Source organism: Staurois parvus, unplaced genomic scaffold, assembly GCF_062004578.1.
Source record: "Staurois parvus isolate SC_StPar_1 unplaced genomic scaffold, SC_StPar_1.0 ptg000671l, whole genome shotgun sequence".
NCBI lineage: Eukaryota > Metazoa > Chordata > Amphibia > Anura > Ranidae > Staurois > Staurois parvus.
The window spans coordinates 4,478,548-4,503,914 of NW_028318467.1; the positions used below are offsets into that span (position 1 = coordinate 4,478,548).

Below are 25,367 nucleotides of genomic sequence, written 5' to 3' on the forward strand. Positions count from 1 at the left end.
CTATGTTTGCTTGCTTCCTAATACAGTCTTAGCTGACAAGCAAAAGCACCAACCCCATCCACCATATGGCTGCACCAATGGTGTGTATATATATGACACTTATACTTTTAGTAACCTTCTAACAGACACACACACATATGTACCATTTTCTGCCTTGCTACGATCAGGCTGAGCATATAGTATTCCAGAGGTGCCAGCTTGGACATTCCATGCATTGTCCTCTGATTCAGGTGAATGCAGGTTCTGACCACCATAAGGTACAACGGGTGTGGTTGCATAGGGTGTGGTCTGCTGTGAGAAAGCTCCATTGAATGTCCTCAGGTCATCACTGGTGGGGTCAATAGTGCTGTAGATGGGCCCGTCCGAGACTCCTGTGCCAAATTTCTCTGTCTGAGCAATGTAGTTGGAGATCCCGGCATCTGTTGAAACCAAAAACTCAGGTTATAGCAGTGTACCAACCCTGTAAGATTCACCCTGCTCTGGCTGCTTCATCTGATGTTGTTATCCCAATTCTGAGAATATAAAATTTACAGGAATATGTAAAGTGTCATATGAAACTTCTCAAATGGTTATCAATATAGTCTGGGTCCAAACCAGGGGCGGACTGACCATTTGGAAACTCTGGCACTGCCCGGGGTCAGTAGGGGGCCCCATGAGATGCCCCGGTCACCTTTTTCATAGGCTTTTTTTTTTAGTTTGGGCAAGGACACAGGAGCCCCATGATCCCCTATTGCCTGGGGGCCCCATGAGTTGTCAGTCCGCTCCTGGTCCAAACTGCATAACCTTGTGCTTTTTTCAATACTTGACCTAAAAATGTATCTGCAAATGCATGTGTCTCTGGAATGTCCCTCCTCTCTGTACTCCTTGGGCCCCATCTCTGCAGCTAAGAAGGGTCTACTCTTGATTCTTTCTGTAGTCCACTACAGTCCTAACAATGGAGTAGATTGCTGAACTGACTTCCATGGAGGAACCAATAAGAATGATTGATACACAACCAGGGGCGGACTGACCATTTGAAAACTTGGGCACTGGCCAAGGGCCCAGGGTCAGTAGGGGGCCCCATGAGATGCCCCTGGTACCTTTTTCATAGGCTTTTTTGAGTTTGGGCATGGACACGGGCCCAATGATCCCCTATTGCCCGGGGGCCCCATGAGTTGTCAGTCCACCCCTGTACACAACCTATATTTGCACTCAGGGTGCCGTTGTGAGTACTATTCCACCTTTTACCCCTCCCCATTCCCTTATCCTGAATGCACTTTCTGCTTCCGCAACCTTGTTTCCTACTCTTGTAGTCTCTTTTCATAACCTCACACAAGAAATGGTCACCCTAAGTACTCAAATTGGACAATCACTTATGCTCCTATTATGTTTTTCAGGGTCTGCACCAACAGACAGAGTTTGCTTTACTTATTTTTTTTTTAATACATGCATTTCAGAAAACACTCTAATGATCAGTCCTGCTGTTCAGTACTTTCTTGTAATCTGACCATCCATTAACCAACAATGTGTGAGTTTATGGATTTCTTTCTTCAATCACTATATTCCTAAAAAGTTTTATTTATTTTACAAAATGGCTGGCATTTGACAGTGCAGGTCAAAACCATTCTTCATGTTTACTACCCTTAATGTGGCAGTTTTTCTATTATTTGAGGATGATTTCATTTTCGGCATTTGTGGGAAAAATGTCTTTTTTTTTTCTACTCTAGATCTGAGATATTTCTGCTTGGGGTTAAAAGAATACTTTGCACTGTAGTTCTGCTTCTCTCAGTAAAGCTCCTTGAGGGTGCAAAATATGATACAAAAACCCACCATAAACAGTCTTGAGAGAAGTCTCATTTTCGGGAGCCTAAGGCCTTCTCCCAGCTCATCACAGATGGTTATAGGTCATTAGTTCTCAGATGTGACCTCAAGCAGGTCAGCACAATGGCCGTTTGCTATAAACTACTTGGAATTTGATCAGTTTGCCTTTACTATTTAAAACAAATCTGTTTCTAGTTGTTTGAAGGCAATGTTCTATATTTAGAAATAGAGATATTTTATTGTGATACATTAGATCCCCTTCAATCAGCAGGCACACACCAAAATAAATGTGGAATCTCTTACCGTTGTAGTATCTCTCTGATGGATTGTGGGCTCCTGGGCAGCAGCTGACTGCTGTCTCTTTTGGCTTGCCATTTCTCAGAAGGTTGGTGGCAGGCCACGAATCTGCCAGCCAAGGATAATTGGAAGCACTGGTGGCCAACAAGCCTGGTCTGAAGGAAAACAGAAACAGACTTGGATTATAATGACTGCAAGCAACCATGACCCAACCTCATTGTGCTGTATGTATATTTGGCTACTTCCTGACCTCTAAAAGGTCACATTCCTAAGGCTTGTACTAGAGTGCCCTAAGGGAACACTCACTGGAGGACATGTATTAGTCCTGCCCCACAGCAAGGCAATACTAAACAGGAGCAATAAGAAAGATTTATTATATATTGCAACTAAATCATACATTCCTCCTAAGCTTCTCTAATTATCACTGCAACAAAATAAAACCTGCCTCTGATCACTTCCTAAAGTGGACCTTTCATGCTAATCAAAAGGTCCAATATTTTAGCAGACCCCTGATCTCCAACATATATAGCTTTAAAGGCCAACTTTAAAAAAACAAATGTGCCTGTTTTTGAAGAAAAAACATGTACATTTATTATTTTTTGAAAATAAGCCTACAAAGCATTGCATCCATTGTGGTTGCAATGCCAGGCTCCTGATGATTCTTCCTCCAGTTCGTTGCCTGTACAGAGGTAAGAGATTTCAACTGGAAAGCTGAAGGAAATATCAATGGACTGCAACTGTATTCCATTGAGAACTACAAATCTTGTTGTTTATTCATTCACAGATTTTTGGGTGGGGTCATGTGCCTCCTGGCAGTGCTGCGAGATTGAAATCTTGCAAGAAAGCATTCCAGTCCATCAAGAGTCTACTCACTTTGGATTTTGAGCTCCTAGCTTGGCTGGAAGGCACAGTAACATCAAAGTGACTCCCTGAAGCATCGGATGCTGGGCTTTAGCTTTTTTACCTACATGTAGCTTTTAAAGTGAACCTTTTTTGACATGAAGGTCTGCATTAATTGGGTGTTTGGAGTGAAAATTTGTCTCATGACCAGTGTTAAATTTTGCAAACAGTCAGCCTGATTTGTGCCTAAAATTGTCACTAATTTGCTTAATAAATGTCCCCAATTGTTACTGATTGGAGGTCCGGGCTACCTGGTACTTAGTGAAGGACATTTACCAAGCAAAGTAGCAAACAATTTAGATGCAAATCAGGCTGCCTGTCAGTTATCAATGTCCATTTTTATATTTTTTTGGGACCACTTCACCTGAAATCCTGGGCTCCTTGCCCAGACAGTAGTGCAGAAAGTCTAACCAACAGTTTATATGTGCATTTGAGACCCCCAGCACCCACAAACCTGGCCAGCCAACTATAGACCAATTCGCACAAATATCAACCTGAATTAGCACTGGAGATGAGGTAGATTCCAAACCTATTCACAGAGTGGTCAGGGTCAGGTTTCATTCTGTCGCAGCGCTAACCTAGACCAGCCAAGGGGGAATATAAAAATTAAGCTGCTTTAATATTATAACTTGGTCTCACAGCTCCTGCTTAGCATGGCCTTGCAGTGAACCAGAACTGATAAAATTCTCCCACAGTGTGTGGTTATTGGTTGTATAATACACCTCCGTATTATTTGCCCTGGCATCCCCCACATGGAGGAGAGTGTTGGAATGACCATATGTGCAGTGCAGGGTAGGCGTAGACATATTTCCCCTTTTATAAGTTTGAAGTGTATGATCAGCAGTTACAGCAGTAGATTGCACAAAGGAAAATGCGCAGTTTGATATAATGCAAACCAACTCCATTCAGATACACCCCATTACCGGTGTGTGATGAGCTGCACATGTGACATTCTCTTACCTAGCTGTGATGTGACTGGAGCCTTCAGTGTGGGGAAAGGATACTGTGAAAGCAATAGTGAGATGTTAAAGTGTTTGGGCAAAAAAAATAGTACATCTGTTAAATACATGTAGATTTCCCCATAGGGCCCTGCAAGTACAGAGAAATACCTGTTGATCTGCCAGAAATGCCCCCAGATCCTAATCTTTCCTGTGGATGACAACACAGTGCCTTTTCTGGACTGAAATTGTGTCAGCTCAGCCCTGGTTTCAGGGATTTTGGCGCTCCCTTTTCATCAGAGATGTACTGTGTAACATCAAGATGGACTGGATTCAATAGGATATTGTTGAGATATATATATATATACACACACACACGATCAGGAATCGTGTAATATAATTAGCCTAAATCCACGCAAATTACTTGATTCTGTACATATAAATATATGAATATCAACAACATCCTATTAAGTTCAGTCAAGCATGAAGTTACATAGTACATACACCATATTGCCAGAAGTATTTGGCCCCCCTCCAAATCATTGTATTCAGGTATTCCAATCACCTCCATGGCCACAGGTGTATAAAATAAAGCCCCTAGGCATGCAGACTGCTTCTACAAACATTTGTGAAAGAATGGGTCACTCTCAAGAGCTTAATGAATTCAAGCGTGGGACCGTGATAGGTTGTCACCTGTGCAATAAGTCCATCCGTTACATTTCCTGGCTACTAAATATTCCACTGTCACGTAAAATGACAGAGCGGGGTCAGTACACCAACTGTCTGCAGAGTCAATAGCTAAAGACCTCCAAACTTCATATGGCCTTCAGATTAGCACAATAGTGCATAGAGAGTTTTATGGAATGGGTTTCCATGTCCGAGCAGCTGCATCCAAGCCTTACATCACCAAGTGCAATGCAAAGCGTCGGATGCAGTGGTGTAAAGCATGCTGCCACTGAACTCTAGAACAATGGAGACATGTTCTCTGGAGTGACCAATCACGCTTCTCTGTCTGGCAATCTGATGGACGTGTCTGTGTTTGCCGGTTGCCAGGAGAACAATACTTGCCTGACTGCATTGTGCCAAGTGTAAAGTTTGATGGAGGGGGGATTATGGTGTGGGGTTGTTTTTCAGGGGTTGGGCTCAGCCCCAGTGAAGGGAACTCTTAAGGTGTCAGCATACCAAGACATTTTGGACAATTTCATGCTCCCAACTTTGTGGGAACAGTTTGGGGATGGCCCCTTCCTGTTCCAACATGACTGCACACCAGTGCACAAAGCAAGGTCCATAAAGACATAGATGAGCAAGTTTGGGGTGGAGGAACTTGATTGGCCTGCACAGAGTCCTGACCTCAACCCCATAGAACACCTTTGGGATGAATTAGAGCGGAGATTGCGAGCCAGACCTCCTCCCCCGACATCAGTGCCTGACCTCACAAATGCGCTTCTGGAAGAATGGTCCAACCTTCCCATAGACACCCTCCTAAACCTTGTGGACGGCCTTCCCAGAAGAATTGAAACTGTCATAACTGCAAAGAACGGGCCAACTCAATATTGAACCCTACGGACTAAGACGCCATTAAAGTTCATGTGCGTGTAAAGGCAGGCGTCCCAATACTTTTGGCAATATAGTGCAAGTCCTGATGATGGCTTAGGGGTTGATTTACTAAAATTGGAGAATGCAAAATCTGGTGCAACTCTGCATGACAGCCAATCCGCTTCTAACTTCAGCTTGTTCTAATAAAGTGTTACTAAACCCACAGGAGTAAAAATCAGTCTATATATGCAGTAAAGCATGCTTGTTCTATTCACTGTGGAACCTACGGGGTTAATCCTCCACACTGTCAAAAAAAAGGCTGTTTGATTCTATCTTCTCTGATCCTCTCCTCCTTCTACTGTCCCCAGTCTGTTGATAGTACGGAGTTCTAGAAGGCACTCTGCACATGCTCAGTTTAGTGTGTATTTCTAGAGGTTTTTTTTCTCTTTTCTTTGCGAGAGTGCATGTGATCAGCACAGGACCAATCAGCATTACCCAGACAGAGGGTTAGGGGTTATACAGCTTCATAGGACAGTCAGAGCAGAGTGAAAACTCCTCCTACAAGCTTTAGCTAGTGCTCGGCCAGACACTGACAGAAGTCACAAAACTGCTATATACGGTTAATGAGAAAAGGTATTTAGCAGTTTATATTTACTAAAATAATTGCAGTTCTATGTACTGTGGGAGACCGGATATATAGTGAATGCAGGGTCCTGGATCTAGCAATTTAAGCTTTGACCAAAAAAAAAAAATAATTGGAAGCCAATTGGTTTCTATGCACAGTTGCACCAGATTTTGCACTCTCCAGTTTTAGTAAATCAACCCCACAGTGTACAAATCCCTGAAATGCATCAACTTTTTTTGTTACCAGTTATTTAGTTAATTAACTTTTTCTGGGCTCACTAGTGTGCCATTGTGGTGATTCCACTGTGGAGCACTGTGGTAATTCATTGAATCTTCCTGTCAGAATATCTGCTTGCTCATACATCCTGTACGGTAGGCAGATATACTGACAGGTCTGCAGGAGACCTTCATGGCATCAGCGATCTATTGATCACTGGTGCAATGCTTTTCAGGCTCCTGCAGACAAAAATTATAAATGCACATTTTTTTTAACCTGCAAAAAGGTGAACTGATCCTTTAACTAATAAAACAGTATTTCATCATATTGGCTTTCCAAAATGGAGACCCTGCACCTTCTATGTATCCTGAACACTAAAGTTCTGGCAAAATAAACAGGTATTTTTTTTGCACTTACTGAACAAATATGAAAAATGTATTTCAATGGTATATTCAACAGACCAAAAGCAAACAAATAAGAGGAGTTCATTTTTAAGAGGTTTACATATACCTTAATATGTGACGTGTATCATGCAAAGTAAGCATACAACAAAATGTATGAATAAGTGGACAATTACCTGCAGGGGTGTAGGCAAAGGAGGCTGTGGACACAAAGAGAAACACACATTAGGACCATCAGTCCAAAACTAGTCACTGGCCTGGCAGCTGGACATATTGGAGTGTCACTTACCCGTGTAATGGCTGAGCTCCTTCCTCTTCTTCCTGCGGCAGTATATCCAAACACTGAAGCACATCAGGATTACCCAGCATGCTCCCCCAATACCCGCGATGAAGGCCGGCTGTTTCACCACATCGGTGATCTGCTCTGATAGACTGAGGCTTTCGCCGCTGTTTATGGGTATATGATCTGAAGATGGTTCTGTGGAGAAGAGAAATAACGGTGAGGAAGATAAACAATCACGTAAGGGGCTTGGAGTTGCATTCCAAGTAGGATACTAAACTGTGAGCATGCAGGTAATAGACCATCTTTTCTAAATAGATAATTTCACCCTAGAATACAAATTCCTCTTTGAGTTGGAGTTTGGGGAGGTTTATGAGCACAGCTCAGTACTGTAGTTGTTGGTAATCCCAACGTGGAGATACACTTGTTTTACGGTAACCGCTACCTTCAAATTGCTTGGTAACTTATTCTGCCACTGGAATTTTAACAGTAAATCGAACATGAAATGGATAATATCAGCTTAAAGGAGAATAGAGAATCACCAGGTGAAACCACTGGGGCAAATAAAACTATCCCACCTTGAACAAACATTTCCATGTTCGGTGAAGTTCTTTTCAAAATACCAAGCTTTATTCAAATCTTGACCATGCAGCTCTGTCTAAAGTCACACTCACTGATCTGAATAGTGATTGGCTGGCTTTTAACTCCAAAACCAGCACTGGTTGCTGCAGCCACTTCAACGCGGTACAAAATTCCTGGAACGAGTCCTCGGATGACAGCAGTGTGTATGGTTCCATCCACTGTCCTGTTTATGTGGTACCGGGATTCATTTCCTAAAACCCAGATCTGGGGAAGATAAAAAACAATACCCTAAAATTGTCAACATTACAATTGTTCTTCACAGGGAGGCCATATTTCATTAAAAAAAGAAACGTCACATAGAAAACAGCCAATTGGTTACTCTTTGACTTTCATTTTTTTTTTTTTTAACTCGGTCGTTAAAGTAGCAGCTGTCATGCAGTTTCTACAAGCAACAAAATGTTCAACTCCAGTTCTTCCAAAGGCCCAACAATCTGTTATGCATATAAAGTGCACTATATGGCCAAATGCTTGTGGACACCTGACCATCACGCCTATATGATCTTGTTGGCCATCCCAATAAAAAAAACCATGGACATTTAATATGGAGTTTGCCTTCTCTCTTTGTGGGTATAAAAGTCCCTATACCTCTGGGAGGGCTTTCTGTCAAAAGGGCATTTATGAGGTCAGGTACTGGCTGGATGAGAACATCTGGTTCATGATTGGCTTCCAATTCATTCTCAAATAGAGCTGAGGCCAAAGCTCTGTGCAAGCCACTCAGTGTTCCTCAACACAAAATGATGGAGCTCAGCTGTTTCCAGTGAAGAAGGGTGCTCTTCATGCTACAGCATACAAATACATTTTAGACAATTGTGAGCTTCCAACTTTGTGGTAACTGTTTGGGGAAGATCCTTTTCTGTTCCAGCAAGACATGGTTTGAACAGTTTGGCATGGAGGAACTCCACATCAGACTTGTCAAACCTTGAATATATATGCAGTTGGTTTTGAACACGGGCACAGTCATGCCGAAACAGGAAAGGTCCTACCCCAAATTATTAACAAAAGGTTAAAAGTGCACAATAGTCTCAGATTGTCTGTGTTATCTGTTTCAAAGTTAGAGAATCCCATGAACATTAAAATGAAATCTCACCCGGTAATCCTGAATGATTCCATTCTGATGCTCCACAGAAGGTGGTTCCCATGTGATACTGATGTTGGTGCTGTTGCTGGTACCGACAGTCACCACAGCGACAGACTGTGGAGGTGCACTGGGAACTGTAAAAAGAACACAATTGTTTCAGAAATTTTGCAATTAAACTTGGAACAATTTCATTCTTTTGTAAAAGGTCCCAAATAGGGACTGGCACGGAATCAAGCATATAGATCAGGGGTCTCCAAACTATGGACCTCCAGGTGTTGAGGAACTGCAAGTCCCATGAGGCTTTGCAAAATTCTGACAGCCACAGGCAAGACTCCTAGAGGTAGAGGCATGATGGGACTTGTAGTTCTTCAACAGCTGGAGGGCCATAGTTTGAAGACCTTTGATATAGATGAAGCAACAACATGCATTGATCAAAAAGGCTTTTTTTTTTTTTTTCTTGGTGCCATGAAATAATTGGTGTTCAGTATCAGTTCTTTGAATTTATCATCCACTAAACATTCCCTTGAATGCCTGATATTTTGAGAACAGAAAAACGTGAAACATTTTAATAATGTAAACATTAATATGATAGTTTACAGTCCCTATGTCTTCTTACCTGCCCCTCCAGTTTAAATATTTCAACAAACTTTTTCCTCAATAACATTTTTTGTTGTTTGCAAGTGAAGCCTAACAAACTAAGCCACATTTACCCTCATATCTTGTGTTTGTACTCTTCTCCATATTATTTGCTACAAATGATCCCCCAGCATCATATTGCAGCCGGAACTGACATTTTCCCTTCTATGAGGAGCTTATCCAACTAGTTCACATTTTTGTTTAGTTATAAAAACGTTTTAGAGCATGTACTGTGATGTCACTCGGCTGTAAGGGCCTTTTCCTGTAGACTAGATAATAGTTTGGAGGAATGGCAAGATTTTTTTATAATGAAGTCAGAACATTCTTGGAGGGAAAGCTCACAGTATATCGTAGGAGGAAAAGATACTACAGACAGCTGAACCTGCGATCATACATCCAACAGTGAGCAGTGTTTGCACTGATAAAATGTTATGATTGGCAAGCCCATGCTGGTGATCTGATGGTTCATACACGAACACACATTGTCTGAATGGGAGGAAGCTGGGATTTGGTATAGGATGGGATTACATAAGGTGTCCAGGCATAGACTAAACCGATGTTGCAAAGATCTACAGCGGATCCATCTTCCTACGCTGAGTGGAACCCCTATTCTACATTCATTAGCACAGTCCTAATTATGTTGGCCCATATGTGTGTACATTTTAGGGCTTATGACCCAGAAATTTAGTAGAGAGAACGCGGACTTCCTTGCACATTGTGTGTAACCAGCCAAAACTTTTAAAGTCTTAGGAACAGCAATGGTCAACTTGATGTTGGGGCCTCAGGTGTAGCCCTGGACATTGCCAAACAGTTGCACATAGTATTCAGTGAGTGTAATGTTATAGGAAGCGGTCAGAGACTGTTGACATGCAACAAAAGATGGCCCAAGACTATAGGCATACTACCAGAAAAGGTTAGAGACTCTGAACATGCCACAAGAGGTGTTGAAAATTAGGAATATGCTTCAAGAATTAAACAGTCATAGGCTTGACAAAAAAGGTAAACCAGCACCCCTCCTTTAAGTATATGACTGAGATATCAGAGATATCCTTAACCAATGCTTCAGTACTTCACAGGCACCCTTGCACCATGCATTTTTGGTAGTTATGATAAAATAAAACCTTCATGCAGAAATCTTTCCAAACAACAATATGCCTCTACGGGTATGGCAAAGTGAGTTTGCTGAATGCAATGCTGGGTACACTTATTTTTTTTTTTTTGTATGTTCAACCCAGCAGGCTGAGAAAAAAAAAAAAATGAAGAGCTTGGGAGGTACTTGCTGTACTAACTACCCAATGTTAGTAGAGCGATCTCCCCACTGAGGTATTCTATTCTGACAGGAGGTCCGCCGCCCTACCAGTCAGCGCGGGCAGCCTTTGGATGCTGGTTTTCCAGTATGCCCATTCAGCTGGCTACTCTCAGACTGGCAGGTGTACACACGGATCCAATGTTGGCCGGTTTCTATTGAATTGGGACTTAAGTCTCCTTATGGCCCTGCATTGATCAGTTAATGTTTGCATCAGACAGATTTTGCATGCCCATACCTGTTTTTGGGAATGCAAAACAGCTTAAAGCAGGTCACATGCCCCTATGAATGAATTCTGACCGATCTTAAGCCAAGTACATGTGATGAGATTATCGGACAAAAAATGGTCCCTTTTTTTTTTTTTTGCATGCTAGTCTCATATTGAATATGAAGAGGTTACTAAAGTTCAAAAAATTCTTGTGCGACAGAACAGAAATTCGGAAGTAATGTAATTCATTGTATTTTATATGTATTGTATTTTCGGACAAAAACTGTATAGACGAAATGATCCGGTATCGTACGAGAAAACTTTTTGTGCTTGTACCTTCAAATAATTTTAGATGAAAGCTGTGTGCTGTTGATCAGATTATCATACGATCGCTTCGATGGCGGTATTTTTCATATGATTTTCTGATAGTGTATACTATGCTTTAAACAGATGCCATTGATATAAGGCAAAATCCCGCCAACAGGGGTCCTTGATATGCCCCACTTGAATGCTACCATCCCCCACACTGCTCTATTCCTAACATTCCTCTGGAGATTCTTCCACACAGTAGGAAAGGAAAGTGATAACTGCAATTCATTCTTATCTCTACACAAGTGCCTCTCAGTAATCTGCACTTCCAGCTGTTGTCACCTCATTCACAACCAACTGTCATCATTTCCATAGTACTTCCCTCCACTCCTTACCTTCCTCAGGTGTGCGAACCAACAGGACGTCACTGTCCATACCCTGAAACTCATCAAAATAAGGCCGTATCTTTATCTCATACTCCGTCCCCCGCTTCAGGTCTACCAAGACCGCTGAACGCTCGGTTGGGGACTTGACATCTTGGACAACCCAAACACTGGATTTGGGGCGGTACATGACCCGGTAGCCCTGTATGAACTGAGCTTGACGGTCCACCTGCAACAGAGAAGTGTACATATTAGCATGCACATTGCAGAGTACCAAAAATGGTCATTATAGAAACAGAAGGTTTTCAGGTTTAAAAACTTACAGAATCAACATTATAAAAAAATAAGAATTTTTTTCCTTAAAATTGCAGTTGATGAAACATTTTAAAACGATTCTGGCCAATCTAGATTCAAGAGGGTGGCTGCTTTGGTAAAGCATTTTTCAGAAAGATTGAAGACAAATTACTGCAGGGAAAACTATTTATACAAGTCTGATAAGAAGGTGAAGGGGGCATAGAGTCCTCAGTTGACATTAGATTTGGGTGGAGTAGGGTTAGACCTGCGAGTTGTGGTAGGATTAGTTTTAAGTCAACGCATCGGTAACACATGATCAGTGGTGTATTTAGCTTTTGTGCTGCCCTGGCAACACAAAAATTGGCGCCCCCCCTGCAGAAAAAGCCTGACATTGACCAAGAACACCCCTGCCCTCCACCTGAGCCTTTCACTACCAATGGCGAGAGAGATTAAGACACTCACCTTCACAGCTCTGGACATCCCAAGAAACGAGAGACTGGCTGTGCATACACCGTCTTGGAACCCACCAGGTCCCCATGCCGCGTGTCCCTTCTTCCAAGAGGCAGTGTTGCCCCCTCCCCCCCTGAAAAATGCCGCCCTAGGCAAATGCCTTGTTTGCCTTGTGGTAAATACACCCCTGCACATGATCCATTCCACGTTATTTGCTTTCAGCAACACATAACGCAAAGATGGTTCACTTTCCAATGCAGTGATTTGGGCATAAAAAAAATAAAAATGGCACTGCAGTGTGGATCATTTGTTTATAAAGGTGAAAGTCATTTTTGTCCTTGTTTTGGGATGCAGCTCAATAAAAATGAACAAGCCACATTAATAGGCAATGCATAGAGTGAATCCAGCCTTTAAAAAAAAAAAATGTCCTTATAGGAATACATATCCTGTATTTTTTATTTTAATTGCCCGGCTGCCTTGTGGCTTTGGAATGATCACCAAGTGGAGTTATAACCGTTTGAGCACAATGACTCAAAACACTAAAGCTGAAGCCATTGGACAGTCATGACACTTGGGACACAGGAATCTCAAGGCGAGAGGAGTCAGCAGTGGTAGAATATGAACTTCCCTCTTTATAGTTTCCTTCAGGGTCCATCTAGACCAGGGGTGTCAAACTAGTGGCCCTCCAGCTGTTGCCAAACTACAAGTCCCATGAGGCATTGCAAGGCTAACAGTTACAAGCATGACTCCCAAAGGCAGAGGCATGATGGGACTTGTAGTTTCAAAACAGCTGGAGGTCCGTCGGTTTGGCACCCCTGATCTAGACCTTGTGTGCTGGTGGACTGCGTTAAAGGAGCATAAAATGCACATTAGAAATGCCCGTAGCATAAAGAAAGGAAAATAAATAGCGAAGGGCAGGCATGACTAGGCCTAGAGTGGTAAGGAAGACAGGAAAGGGTTAAGGATAGCACGAGGTGGGGTTGTAAGGGATGGCTGGGACCTGATTGGTAGCTGGGGGATGTAGGTGGGGTGTCTGCTACACCTTGGGGTGGGGGGTCAGTCGGTGGGGGGACGTGAGAAGAATGAGCTTCCCTCCTGCCCTCCCTGTTTTTTATTGGTAATGTGTCACTCCCGGGGGGGTTATTTCGGTTCGTGTGCGGTTGTTGGTCTTTGGAGGCGGCATTTATTTTGGAAGGTACAAATAATGGTGTGGGACACATCAGTGGTATGGTGTGCCCGGGGGCATTCCAGTTAACCAAGGTTTAACTGGAAGGTGGTGGTGCTGCACTGCGGATGGTATGCTTGTCTCCGAGCCGGTGTGTTGCGGCTGGAGGCCTAGTGTAATTTGGTTTCTGCAGGTGCGTTTCGGTTCGGTTTTGGTGCCTTCGAAGACCAACAACTATATGTTTCTGTTTTAAGGAATGTTTTTTGTGTATTTAAAGTTGATTTGTTAATATTTGTGTAGGCCATTTTTACTCCACTTTGGTGTTATGTTTTCTGTAATAGAATTCGTAAAGGGGATTGGTATGGAAGGGTGATATGGTGGTGTATTGGGTCTGGATTAGCCTCTCTCTTGTGCACTAGTCATGTGCATTAACATGTGTTGCATTAACGCATTCATTGGAGAGGGCTGGCATTGCACCAAAATGTCCAAAAATAGATCTGTTATTGGCAACACAATTCATTGTTGTGGTGCGCTGCTATGCAGTGCATCATATCAGAAAGATGTAAATGGGGACTTCAATTACATCTTTAGAAAATTCTGATCTCCAGTATTTTTTAATCTCCTTGATTTATTTTATATTCAAGTAATCTTTATTCATTTTAAATATGAACAAATACAGTAGGGGAGGAACAAGGGGGAGGGGGTAAGTAGGTTCACAATCGTACATGTTCCAATTGATGTTTGGTAATGTCAACAGAATCATAGAACAACAAAAGAAAAACACATGAATTGTTAGACATTATACATAGTTTACATTTTCATGGATTGAAGAACCTGCGGAAAGGAAAAGGGGAAGGAAGGGGGAACACAAAGGTAATAAAGGAACAGTATACCAGTCAGAAACCAAACATACACTCCAAATAGGGTGGGCTATCATAATTGATTTATTTTACCAATAAAAAAGATAATGTATCCAGTTTTTATGTGTTATCCCTTTACAGTAAAAAAAAAATGCAAATGGTAAACTACACATTTTTTAAAATCACAAGAAAATTCTATACTGAAGTGGCAGATTTTTATTATGAATGGACTAATTTACTCCTAAAAATAGCCATTCAGCGTTTTTTGGCAAAGAAGCCAGAACTGAAAATTTGCCTGAGAATATCCTCCTATGGCTTGCCGCTCTGCAATATACTAGTGACACCTCGCTGCGGATAACGGCAAGTCATTAAGTACTTTTTCTCTTTAATTGATTTAGTTTACAGATAAGGACGCCGCTGTTCCAGCAATAAAATCTACACGCGCCCGCTGGTAACAAAATGATAGTTAATGCTCCAAGACTTCCACTTAATACGGCATTAAACGGGACGGACTCCCAAGTCATATTAAATAAAACAATATCTTTTATAAACTTCATGCTGCTAGAACTCAGGGAAAGGATAGGATTAAATAGCTGTTCGGTTTCATACGTCTCCTTGGATAACCTTCTCCCCCCTCCACCACCGCGGCACCCAGAGAGACAAAGCCGGTAATTGTATGAACACTTTACACTACATTTACCTCTCCGATAATCTCATGCAATATAAATCACCCTTCGAATTATTAAAACAGAGACATATTGCTCCATTACATTTCTTTTTCAATTTAACATCTTCATCCCCCCCCCTTCCTTTTCAGAGACTGCTGACCCCCTGGGGTGACAACGGCATCAAAATTTTACAGTCAAAGTATTAGCAAAATCTTTTTATTGAAAATTTTCTAATGATAAATTATGAAAAAAAAAAATCAAGGTTCCTAAACCATTACATGATATGCAAACCTTTTAAATGTCAAAATTTTTATTTGAGCTAATAAATCAGGCAGGTATTTGGGTTGATATCACTAATAAAGATTTTAAAAAAGCAAGTAAAAAAACAAAATTCAAACAAAACAAATGAAAAGAAAATATATAAAATAAAAAAATCAAATTATACTAATAAAACATACAAAAAGAAAATATATAAAATAAAATCATACTAATAAAACAAATGAAAAGAAAATATATAAAATAAAAAAATCAAATCATACTAATAAAACAAATGAAAAGAAAATATATAAAATACATAATTCATATCAATAAACAAAATTAAAAAAAATATACAATTTATCAAATAAATTACATATAATAAATTCATTAAATAAAAATATAATACATCTAATATTAAAATAATTTAAAAAAATTTAATAAATACAAATGAACGGAGATGATTGCAGGCTTCAGTGATGTAACTATAGGCGGGTATATGATGTTTGTCTACAATCACATATCTGCCCAAATTGCTCAGTTGGGGGGAAGGGTGTCTAAATTCAATTAAGAACCTTAGTAGCTTGTACTGGTCAGAAATTTCTCTGGTTGCCAGTGGCAACTGGGCCTAGTAATGTTGGTTACCATCGCATCAAAGGTACATATTGATTTAAAGCACCTTATTAAAATGCCAAATCTCTGAGAAGACATTGAGGGCAATTAATGGCTCCTATTTTAGTGGGGGATGGTGGCTAATTTGCGTTACCAGCATCGGCGATAGGCCTGAAAAGGCTTCAAGGTCGCATCACGTGAACCTGTACAGTGTAGAAATACAGGTCTGAGAGAAAATGGAATGTCCCTGACATCTGGCACCCGAATTACAGCACAAAAACATAGAATAAACCTGTCAGTGCTGCTATTACACGGCATCCATAATGGCTGCCACCTGATAGGTGTCTGGATTACATCCTGCTGGGAGATGACAACCAGTAACATGAATCACGCTTAGATGGATTGATTTATCTACAGGGAACTGTATTGCACTACAAATGCGCAACTTCTCTAGCCAGAGAAAAAGCCAGGTGGATTTTAGTGTCCATTTTGTTTATTTTTTTTTAATTTTGGTCATTCTGCTAAAGAAAAAACGTACATATTCGCCAGCACACCACGGATCTCGATACGGTCCAAACGGTTTATATTCCAAAAAGATCACATCACGAAGAAAAGGGCAACGTTTCGGAGCCGCGCAAGACCCCTTCCTCAGGCATGTGAGGACATGCTATCACATTCCTGATGAAGGGGTCCTGTGTGGCTGTGAAACGTTGCACCTTTCTTTGTGATGTGATCTTTTTGGAATAAAAAAACGTTTTGGACCATATATGTACGGTTGCCTTTGAGGTTTCCAGTCCCAGCTACAGTACCCTCTATTGATGAGCCATACTTCCAGGAGTGTGTGCGAAGGGACTATAGTTATATTCTGCTAAAGAAGACATGACAGTGGCCAGGCATAAGACACTCATTCATATAAGAAGGCTGACAAAATGGTTCTGCTCACGTACCTCTGCCAGCTATGATCTATGATATTGGTGTTAATGTAAAAAAAGCGTTGCTTACCATGCCTAAATTTTATTTTTCCTGTAAATCAATTCAACTTGCTGATCCTGCCAGGAGTAGGTGTTTCTTCACTTCTTGTCGCAGGGTGACAACCCTCCTTGGGCTGTTTACTAGGAAGGAGCAGTGTTGTCACCCTGGAAAGTGTGCACTCCCATGGCAGACTACAATCTTACATGCCAACTCAGTATGCCCATATTATGATTGACAGTGGTTCCTGACTGTTGTTTTGGTGGCATGGCTAGGGTTGTGCATACTGAATAACCCGGTCACAGGTAGGTGACATTCACCCACAATAATAGAATGGGTACACAAACCCAGAAAGTGGCTGACAGGATGGAAAGATTTCAAACATTAAAAAAAGTTTAGGGTTTTCTATATAATTTTTTTTTTTTTTTTTTTTTTTTACATTTTAACCACTTCCAGTCCGGACACTTTCACCCCCTTCCTGTCCAGGCCAATTTTCAGCTTTCAGTGCTATCACACTTTAAATGACAATTGCGCGGTCATGCAACACTGTACCCATATGAATGTTTAAGCATTTTTTTTAGACATATAAAACTTTATTTTGGTGGTATTTATTCACCACTGTGATTTTTATTTTTTTGCTATATAAATGAAAAAGTCCAAACATTTTGAACAAAAAGTGTTTTTCTTATAAAATTTTGCAAATAATCTTTCTTCATAAATCTTGGCCAAAATCTTTTTAGTAAAAAAAAAAAAAAAAAAAACCCCAAATGAGTTTATAACCAAAAATTATAATTTAAAAAAAATTATTTACATTTTAATTTTTTTTTATTATGTTTTTATTTTTTTTTAAAATACTGTCATCCTAGCAGTACAGTGTCACCGGAGGACACAGCGGGCACCAGATCGCAGGGCTGTGCACTCCCAGGGAGCGCACACAGGCAGGGAATGCGGGAGGACATTTATAAACGGCCACCAGCTCCTGCACTGCTCCCGTCTGGCCGTTTATGTACATGGGTCAGACGGGAAGTGGTTAAATGATTCAGTTTCTCAGTTCAGTGGTGGGCTGGATTTTGGGAGGAGTTATGCAAATATGCAGGAGTGGGTGGTCCTAGGCAGAATATATTTACATACAGACTGGCTTGGTTATCTGCCACATGGGAATTTGATTCTGCATAATTGAAAGAACTAAAATGAATGAAAGGGGTGGGTCAGGGACATTCAGGCTGGGGAGAAAAGTGCTAGATGATGCTGCACGTCCTCCAGCCAGGCTCTGACTTGCTGCAGCTTCTAATGCACATTTTGAGAAGCTCACAGTGTGCAGTGGATTTAGATTATGCAATTCCAGTATAGGAGAGGAGATGGTATATGTTTCAAAGCCAAGTATTTTCCAGTAGATTGGAAACTGACGATTGAGATTTTTTTTTTTTTATCATAGCGAGCAGATTTCAGACTTTGGGGTTGATTTACTAAGGCGAATAGACTGTGCACTCTGAAAGTGCAGTTGCACTCATGTTCTTTAATAAATGCGGTAAAGGTTCACTTTGTAAAGAATACCCAATCTCATGCAAGGAAAATGTAAAAAAAAATGCATTTTTTTACTTGCACATGATTGGATGATGAAAATCAGCAGAGCTTCACCACCTTTACTAAGCCCTGGGGAAAATGAGTGCAACTGCATTCTCAGAGTGCACAGTCCATTCGTCTTTAGTAAATCCATCCCAGCAGATGCTCCAGAGCTTAGAAGTCAGCAGAGCTTCTGCTCCTTTACTATCACCCAATCATATGCAAACAAAAATGCTGTTTTTTTTATTCTCCTTGCACGTGATTGGCTTTTCTTTGCAAAGTGAAGCTTTACTTCAATTTCTAAGCTCTGGAGCAACTGCATTTTGCAAAATGCACAGTCTATTTGCCTGTAGTAAATCAACCTCTTTGAACTGCTAGAATATTGGTCTGTGTATGACAGATGCAGATGGGGTAACGGCATTTTAGATTTGGACACATACACACATCCTTGAAGATGCAGCTTATGAATACCATATGAGAGACGTTTTTAAAGCAGGTAAAGGCTTACAGATGGAATTTTCTGCAAACAATTATTTTGACAGGTGGAATTCCATTTAGATAGGATACATACGGTGTGTGAGCCAAGTACAATTTACTCTATACATGAAATCAATCCTGTCTCTGTTCCTGTGATCACTCCACTGCAGGAAAAGCATTTGGCACCTAATAATTCCACTTACCGTCCAAGTGACCTGCACGGTGGAGGAGGTGAGAATGATCGGCTTCTGGAGCTGAACCACCACTTCTCCGAGTTCCCGCTGTACTTGTCGGTGGTCTACGCCTTGCCGGGTAGGGCTGACATCTGAAAAATTATCACAAAAACCCAAGATTCAGAGCCACGTTGATAGAACCAGCTATCCATTGGATTACTGGACATATAAAAGACTATCATAGGGCCAATTGCTCATCTAGTGTCAGTATAAAAAAAATATGTAAATATAATTTGGAGATGACCAGTTAATACAATTTGATCCTCATGAATCCCATGGGCCTTAGAGGACCTTGTTACTCACAGACAAAATTCCAGATTCTACTTGTGCAGGGTTACTTCTGAGTCAGCAACCTAGACATTTTATTTCAGATACTTTGATGAATGAGACCCATCAATTTTCACACCTAGGGTAAATGCAGACTGATGATGGCATCTGTTGGTTGGTGGCCCCATCTGTGAGATGATTATTCTCTCTGTTAGTTCCTACATGCTTCCCACATCAAATGCGCCCAGATCCTGCATGTCCTAGCATGGTACTGCTAGTGAAAAACATCTGCAGGTAGTATGTGGTCACAAATGAGATTAAAGATTCGAAAAGTGACCCATGGGCGCTCTTGGACCTCTTAGATGGTAAGCTCCAAAGAGCAGGGCCTCCTAACCCTTGTGTATTGAACTTATTGTCTCCCGTTATATTGCAAAGCGTTGAGCAAACTGTTGGCGCTCTATAAATCCTGTATAATAATAATATAGAGTATATCGCCAGGATATAGCTGTTACTGAATTTAACAACATCCCCTGTGTAGAAAGAAGATGGAAGGGTCATGGGCTCCCTGACCCCTCACCATGCACTGGTCACAGTAGATGTCCTCATACTATTGACCGACTTACCCTGAGTGCGCACCGGCTCCGATATAGGACTGGGGTCACTGAGACCATATGAACTGACTGCTCGGATGATGAACAGGTAAATGGTGTTCGGGTTTAGGCCAATCACTGTGTGTTTCTCCACCTTCACGTTATCTGCCACAGTCTGCCAGGTGCTGCCCGCTGATTGGCTGCAAAAGAATACATACGAGTTAAAAGCTTGCTCCTGGAGTATCTTTGATCTTTGGTAAATACAGCAATGTACATTGCAAATACCCCCACGCAGCAAAGCGGGTGGAGGAGAATCCACTGCCTTGTGTGTAAGGGCAGCATGTTGTCTTCCTTGTTTAAATATATTAATAAAGGACTATAAGGCCACTAAAAAAGTTTTTCTTAAAAGTAAAGTCTTGCTGGAATAGGTAAATAAAGCGTAATGGATATGTTGAATTTCTTATCTTTTTCAAAGAAAACACTGCACCAAGTTCCTTTGGTAGTTATATGTCCTCGGCTTAAGATCAGCCCACCTGAACCCAGAAGAAGTCACATGACCTAGTGCCTAGGCTATCATACATATGACCAGCACAGAAGGGAACCCGGGATAACACTCTCTCCCACCCATTTTTAGATTATCCATCCCAACCAGGATATTGACAAGATTTACATCCATTTTAAAAGCCTGGCTATATAACAAAATGGGTGACATCCAAAATAAATAGGGGAGCAGGATTCCTCTCTAATAACTGTACTATACAAACAAATGTGGAGAACTGGCTATTAGAAGACCTTTTGTCCTTATGCGCAAACTATTTGCTTCTGTATGTCCGAAATGTGTCTCTGGATTCCCATGTTCACTGGTCGCTTTGTATAATATTTCATGATCCGTATTTATTTTATCCCCGTTCTCACAGTGCTTGGAAAACCACAACAATGTAGATGTCGTATTGCTCCCCAGCCTCTGCCCGCCACAACCCCCCCTGTTCTGATTTATGGGGGAATTTTCCTGCCTCTATGTTTGCAGAAGATTTTTGCTGCTGACTAAACTGTTCACCACCTGCACTCACTGTAAATCTTGGGCAAGAACAAAGCAGATGGTGACGGCTGGCCCAATAATGCGGACGCAGCACCCACGCTAACAAAATGTTTGCAAAACCGCTGACCCGACGCCAGGGCGAGGAAGTCACTAAGTCCTGAAATTCTGGGCTGTGTTTTATTACTCAGAGATCTCAGCCATGAAATAGTGATGAAGAGGAGTGCAGGCCTTGGTAATGTGGACTTGTAGCGCCTGAGCTTTACATAAGACTGGCCACGGCAGCCATCCAGTGGGACATGGCAACCTCATAACTGGCCATGTCAGTTCTTTAAATGGCTACTATTGAAAAAAATCACAACATCTTAGTAAACCCAAATTGAAGGGAAAAAAATTATATTTATTAACAAAATTTCAAAAAATTGCAGTTCAGAAAACACCAGTTTGCTGTGATGACTATTTGATACTGTGATCTGGCTATCCAGCCATTTCCCCACCAGCGCAGAGGTAAAAGAGCCATCATTAGCCAACAATACAAACTTTATGACCGTTTACATGGGAAATGGACAAGATGGGGTGGATTTACTAAAGGCAAATAGATTGTGCACTTTGAAAGTGTAGTTGCTCCAGAGCTTAGTAAATGAGCTGAAGCTCTGCCGATTTCCATCATCCAATCATGTGCAAGCAAAAATTCTGTTAACATTTTTTTTGTATGTGATTGAGTATTCTCTGTGAAGTGAAGCTTCACCTCATTTACTAACCTCTGGTGCAAATGCACTTGCAAAGTCTGTTTGCCTTTAGTAAATCCACCCCGATGTAATAATCTGTAGCAATCTTTCACTAGTGTAACTTATGCACTCTGATGAATGGTGAATCCTGATTGGTCATTATTAGTATGTGCTCCTGACCAGGGGCGGACTGACCATTTGGAAACTCGGGCACTGCCCGAGGGCCCTGGGTCAGTAGGGGGCCCCATGAGATGCCCTTGGTACCTTTTTCATAGGCTTTTTTGGGTGTGGTTTGAGTGTGGGCAAGGACATGGGCCCCATGATCCCCTATTGCCCAGGGGCCCCATGAGTTGTCAGTCCGCCCCTGCTCCTGACATGACATTCTTCAAAATGCCTGATCCATTAACCTAATAGACATTGAAGCCTAGATGCCCAAAACAAATTTATAGAATAATAGTCCAGCACACAGCCCAGACTTCTCAACCATTTGTGGATCATAAGACAAACCGCTCAATAAAAACAGTATGCCAGCACATTTCAGCCAAGACGGCCTTAATCATAGCTTGAAGGCCATCTTGGCTGAAATGTGCTGGCATACTGTTTTTATTGAGCTGTATGTCTTATGGCCAATATAGTTAAGAACTCAGAACCATATGCAGGACTATTGTCATAATAATTGCACTGTGTACAGGCAGACAAGAGCCCAAACTGAGCCCCAGCTTTCCAATGCAACCCTACCGGACTGATACGGTGGAGTAGGTATACCTTACATTTTCCTGTGGTCCAAGACCAAATTTAACTTGACAACAGCTCTACTATATATATATTTTTTAAATACTGTAATTACATCTAACATTGCATTTCTATTTCTTTGTGAGTGTAAATCTGCAGGCTGCATAAGTTATGTGAAACAAACTTCAGCCTGTATGTGATATCCATAATTGGCTGATCACACGATCAGCAACCACAACAATTGGTGGCCAATCTATCATTTGAGCCCTTGGCTGTAATTAACAGCTGTGATCTCTGAACTATAAGCATGCAAAGGTGCACACCAATTAGTTCACAACTGCAACAAAGATCAACAGTGAGGGACCTATGTATTAGAATGTTAAGCTGCAGAAAGAAGAGGTTTGGGAGTTAATGTGAAGTCAGTGCTAAATCGAGGGCTCACCTGAAGGCCTCGATGATGTAGGAGGTGACCTGGGTGCTCCCGGTTTGTGGGTTGGGGTTCCATGTGAGAGTGACGCTGTTCTTCGTTACATCAGTGACAAGAGGCTTGGACGGAGCACTAGGGAGCAGGCTTGGCTCTGAAGGCTGGACATTTACTGGGGATCCTTTTTCTTCATGGGAAAAAAAGAAATTCTATCAGCTGTAGTTACACAGTAGTATCCATTATATCCCCTTCTAAGAAACAGAGGATATCTGGCAGGCTTCATGGCCATATATGAAAACTGCCCGGTTACCTTGAACATCTAGGAATCCAGCCCACGTCGTCTCTCCTGTTGAACTCGTTGCTACACATGTGTACAATCCAGAATCTGTCACCTAAAACACAACAGACATCTTATTAAACATGAATGGTATCACAAGGCTGGACCAATCCTTGAAGTTAGGCATGCAGCCCCATTTCCTACAGCCTTTTCCCTCACGGCTTTCTCCTAGGATGGGCTGACCACCTGGTTTTATTTTAAGGCTCCATGGACACTGGCTTAAAAAAAGGCCAGTGCTCTTGGAAGGAAAAAAACCCACTAATTTTGAACATTTTTCATACTAGCGTTTGGTTTTCTGGTAGAAAAAAAAAAATGCAAAACGCATTTACTCTCAAAAACCAAAACAAAAGTTTTTTTTTTCTGCCTCTAAATGTTGAGCTTAAAATATGCCTCTAAATGACCCAATGTGCATGGACGTAACATTATTTGCTTTTACAGGCAAATCACTAAACTCCACTAAGAGCAGCATATTTTTTAAGCCAGTGTGCATGGACCCTAAATCTTTGGGCTTTAAAGACCATGCTTCCAAAAATTCACTAAAGCCTTCATCACTGCAGAACTCACCTATAGGTGCAGTTTATAGCTCATATACCCATTTATATATTTCAGGCAGCCATGAGGTAGGAGGTACAGGGCACCTCTTGGCATTCACCAGCCTGGTTACAGCAGACAGCAAGGCGGGGCTCCTCCGGGGCCATTAACTCATAGCGCTCTTCAGCCCACATGACATGACTCATTGTTTTTCCTGGGCAAAAAGCAGCGGCTGTGATGAAATGTCGCTATTAGCCGCACAGGACATGGGAGTTGCATTAACCTTCTGACTCCGACACAAGGAAAGAACAAAAATAACGTGGAGGTTCTCCACTCCCCGCTGAATTTCTGCATCAATTTTTAAGCAAATATTTAGCGTGCACGCCATGTTGTTTAAGTTATTCATGAGCAACCTCCACTTTACCCTGCCATTTGATGCCACAGCACTGCATAGCTACTGGAGCTCAGAAGCAGCACTCCATTCTGGAAGATGCAGAAGCCCCTGTGTGCTACACCCTGTGGCCATATAATGCGTCAAACTCTGCGTCTTACGTCCCGTGCAGGGGCGGACTGACCATTCAGTCACTCGGGCACTGCCCGAGGGCCCAGGGTCAATAGGGGGCCCCATGAGATGCCCCTGGTACCTTTCATAGGCTTGAGTGTGGGAGAGGACACAGGGGCCCTATGATTTCCTATTGCCAGGGGCCCCATGAGTTGTCAGTCCGCCCTTAGTCCCGTGTCTAAAATATGCAGCAACCCTGCATGTTACGCCCTGTGTCCAGAATACACAGCAACTTCTATGTGTTCTGCCCTTGTGTGGAATACATGTCGAACTCTGCATGTGGCCCCCCCCATGTCTGGAGCACACAGCAACCTCCAAATGTTACACCCCATGCCCAGAATATGCATCAAAATCTGCATGTTTACCCCATGTCAGGAATATGCGGCAACGGCTACATATTACACCCCAAATCTGCATTACGCAGCAATCTCTGCATATTACTTCCTGTGGGCAGACTGCAACGGCCATCCTTCTAGAAGTGATGGACAGCAAAAACTCTTGGCTGGAAGGGGCAAAACCACATCATTGTCTCCATGTTCTTACCGTCAATCCCAAAGCCGTTCAAGCAGCCTCAGCTGTCACTATACACTCAACTCCCATTCCATCCACTGTGTTGAGGAGAGTTCCATGTGGGGCCATTCACACTTAAAGCGGAGCTCCACACAAAAGGGGAAGTTCCACTTTAAAGACTGGTCCCCTGCTCCCCATTAAGGATTGGCACCTTTGGGGAGCGGGTACCCAAATTTGACAGGTACCCACTCCTACTTGCCTAGGTGATTGGAAGTTGTCCACCCCCCCCGTAGTCTTCTGGGACACTTGACAGGTCCCAGAAGACTACGGGGCCATTCAGGAAGTGCAGCTGCTCGCAAATGCGCAGTGGGCACCCGGTTGTGAAGCCGCACAGGACGGCCGGTGAAACGGGCTGCGGGGAGGACACCGCAGGATCGTGGGACAGGTAAGTGAGTGTTTTTAAAAGTCAGCAGCTACAGTTTTTGTAGCTGCTGTCTTATTTTTTTACAGTGTGAGTGGAACTCCGCTTTAAGCTTTCCACTGGTCCGT

The 25,367-nt window shown here is 42.1% G+C and overlaps 1 protein-coding gene across 1 annotated transcript in view; it reads right to left on the reverse strand.

Moving 5' to 3' along the window:
- The window catches only part of ROBO3 (roundabout guidance receptor 3), a 207,191-nt gene that overhangs the window by 14,445 nt on the left and 167,379 nt on the right, over window positions 1–25,367 (reverse strand). The window contains exons 10-21 of the mRNA XM_089652131.1: window positions 23,189–23,270; window positions 22,897–23,065; window positions 19,992–20,158; window positions 19,072–19,193; window positions 11,568–11,784; window positions 8,723–8,847; window positions 7,668–7,839; window positions 7,003–7,191; window positions 6,890–6,913; window positions 3,958–4,000; window positions 2,104–2,252; window positions 144–419 (exon numbers count right to left, since the gene is read on the reverse strand). Of these exons, the coding sequence (XP_089508257.1) occupies window positions 144–419; window positions 2,104–2,252; window positions 3,958–4,000; window positions 6,890–6,913; window positions 7,003–7,191; window positions 7,668–7,839; window positions 8,723–8,847; window positions 11,568–11,784; window positions 19,072–19,193; window positions 19,992–20,158; window positions 22,897–23,065; window positions 23,189–23,270 (1,735 nt within the window). The remainder of the gene's footprint in view (window positions 1–143; window positions 420–2,103; window positions 2,253–3,957; window positions 4,001–6,889; window positions 6,914–7,002; window positions 7,192–7,667; window positions 7,840–8,722; window positions 8,848–11,567; window positions 11,785–19,071; window positions 19,194–19,991; window positions 20,159–22,896; window positions 23,066–23,188; window positions 23,271–25,367) is intronic.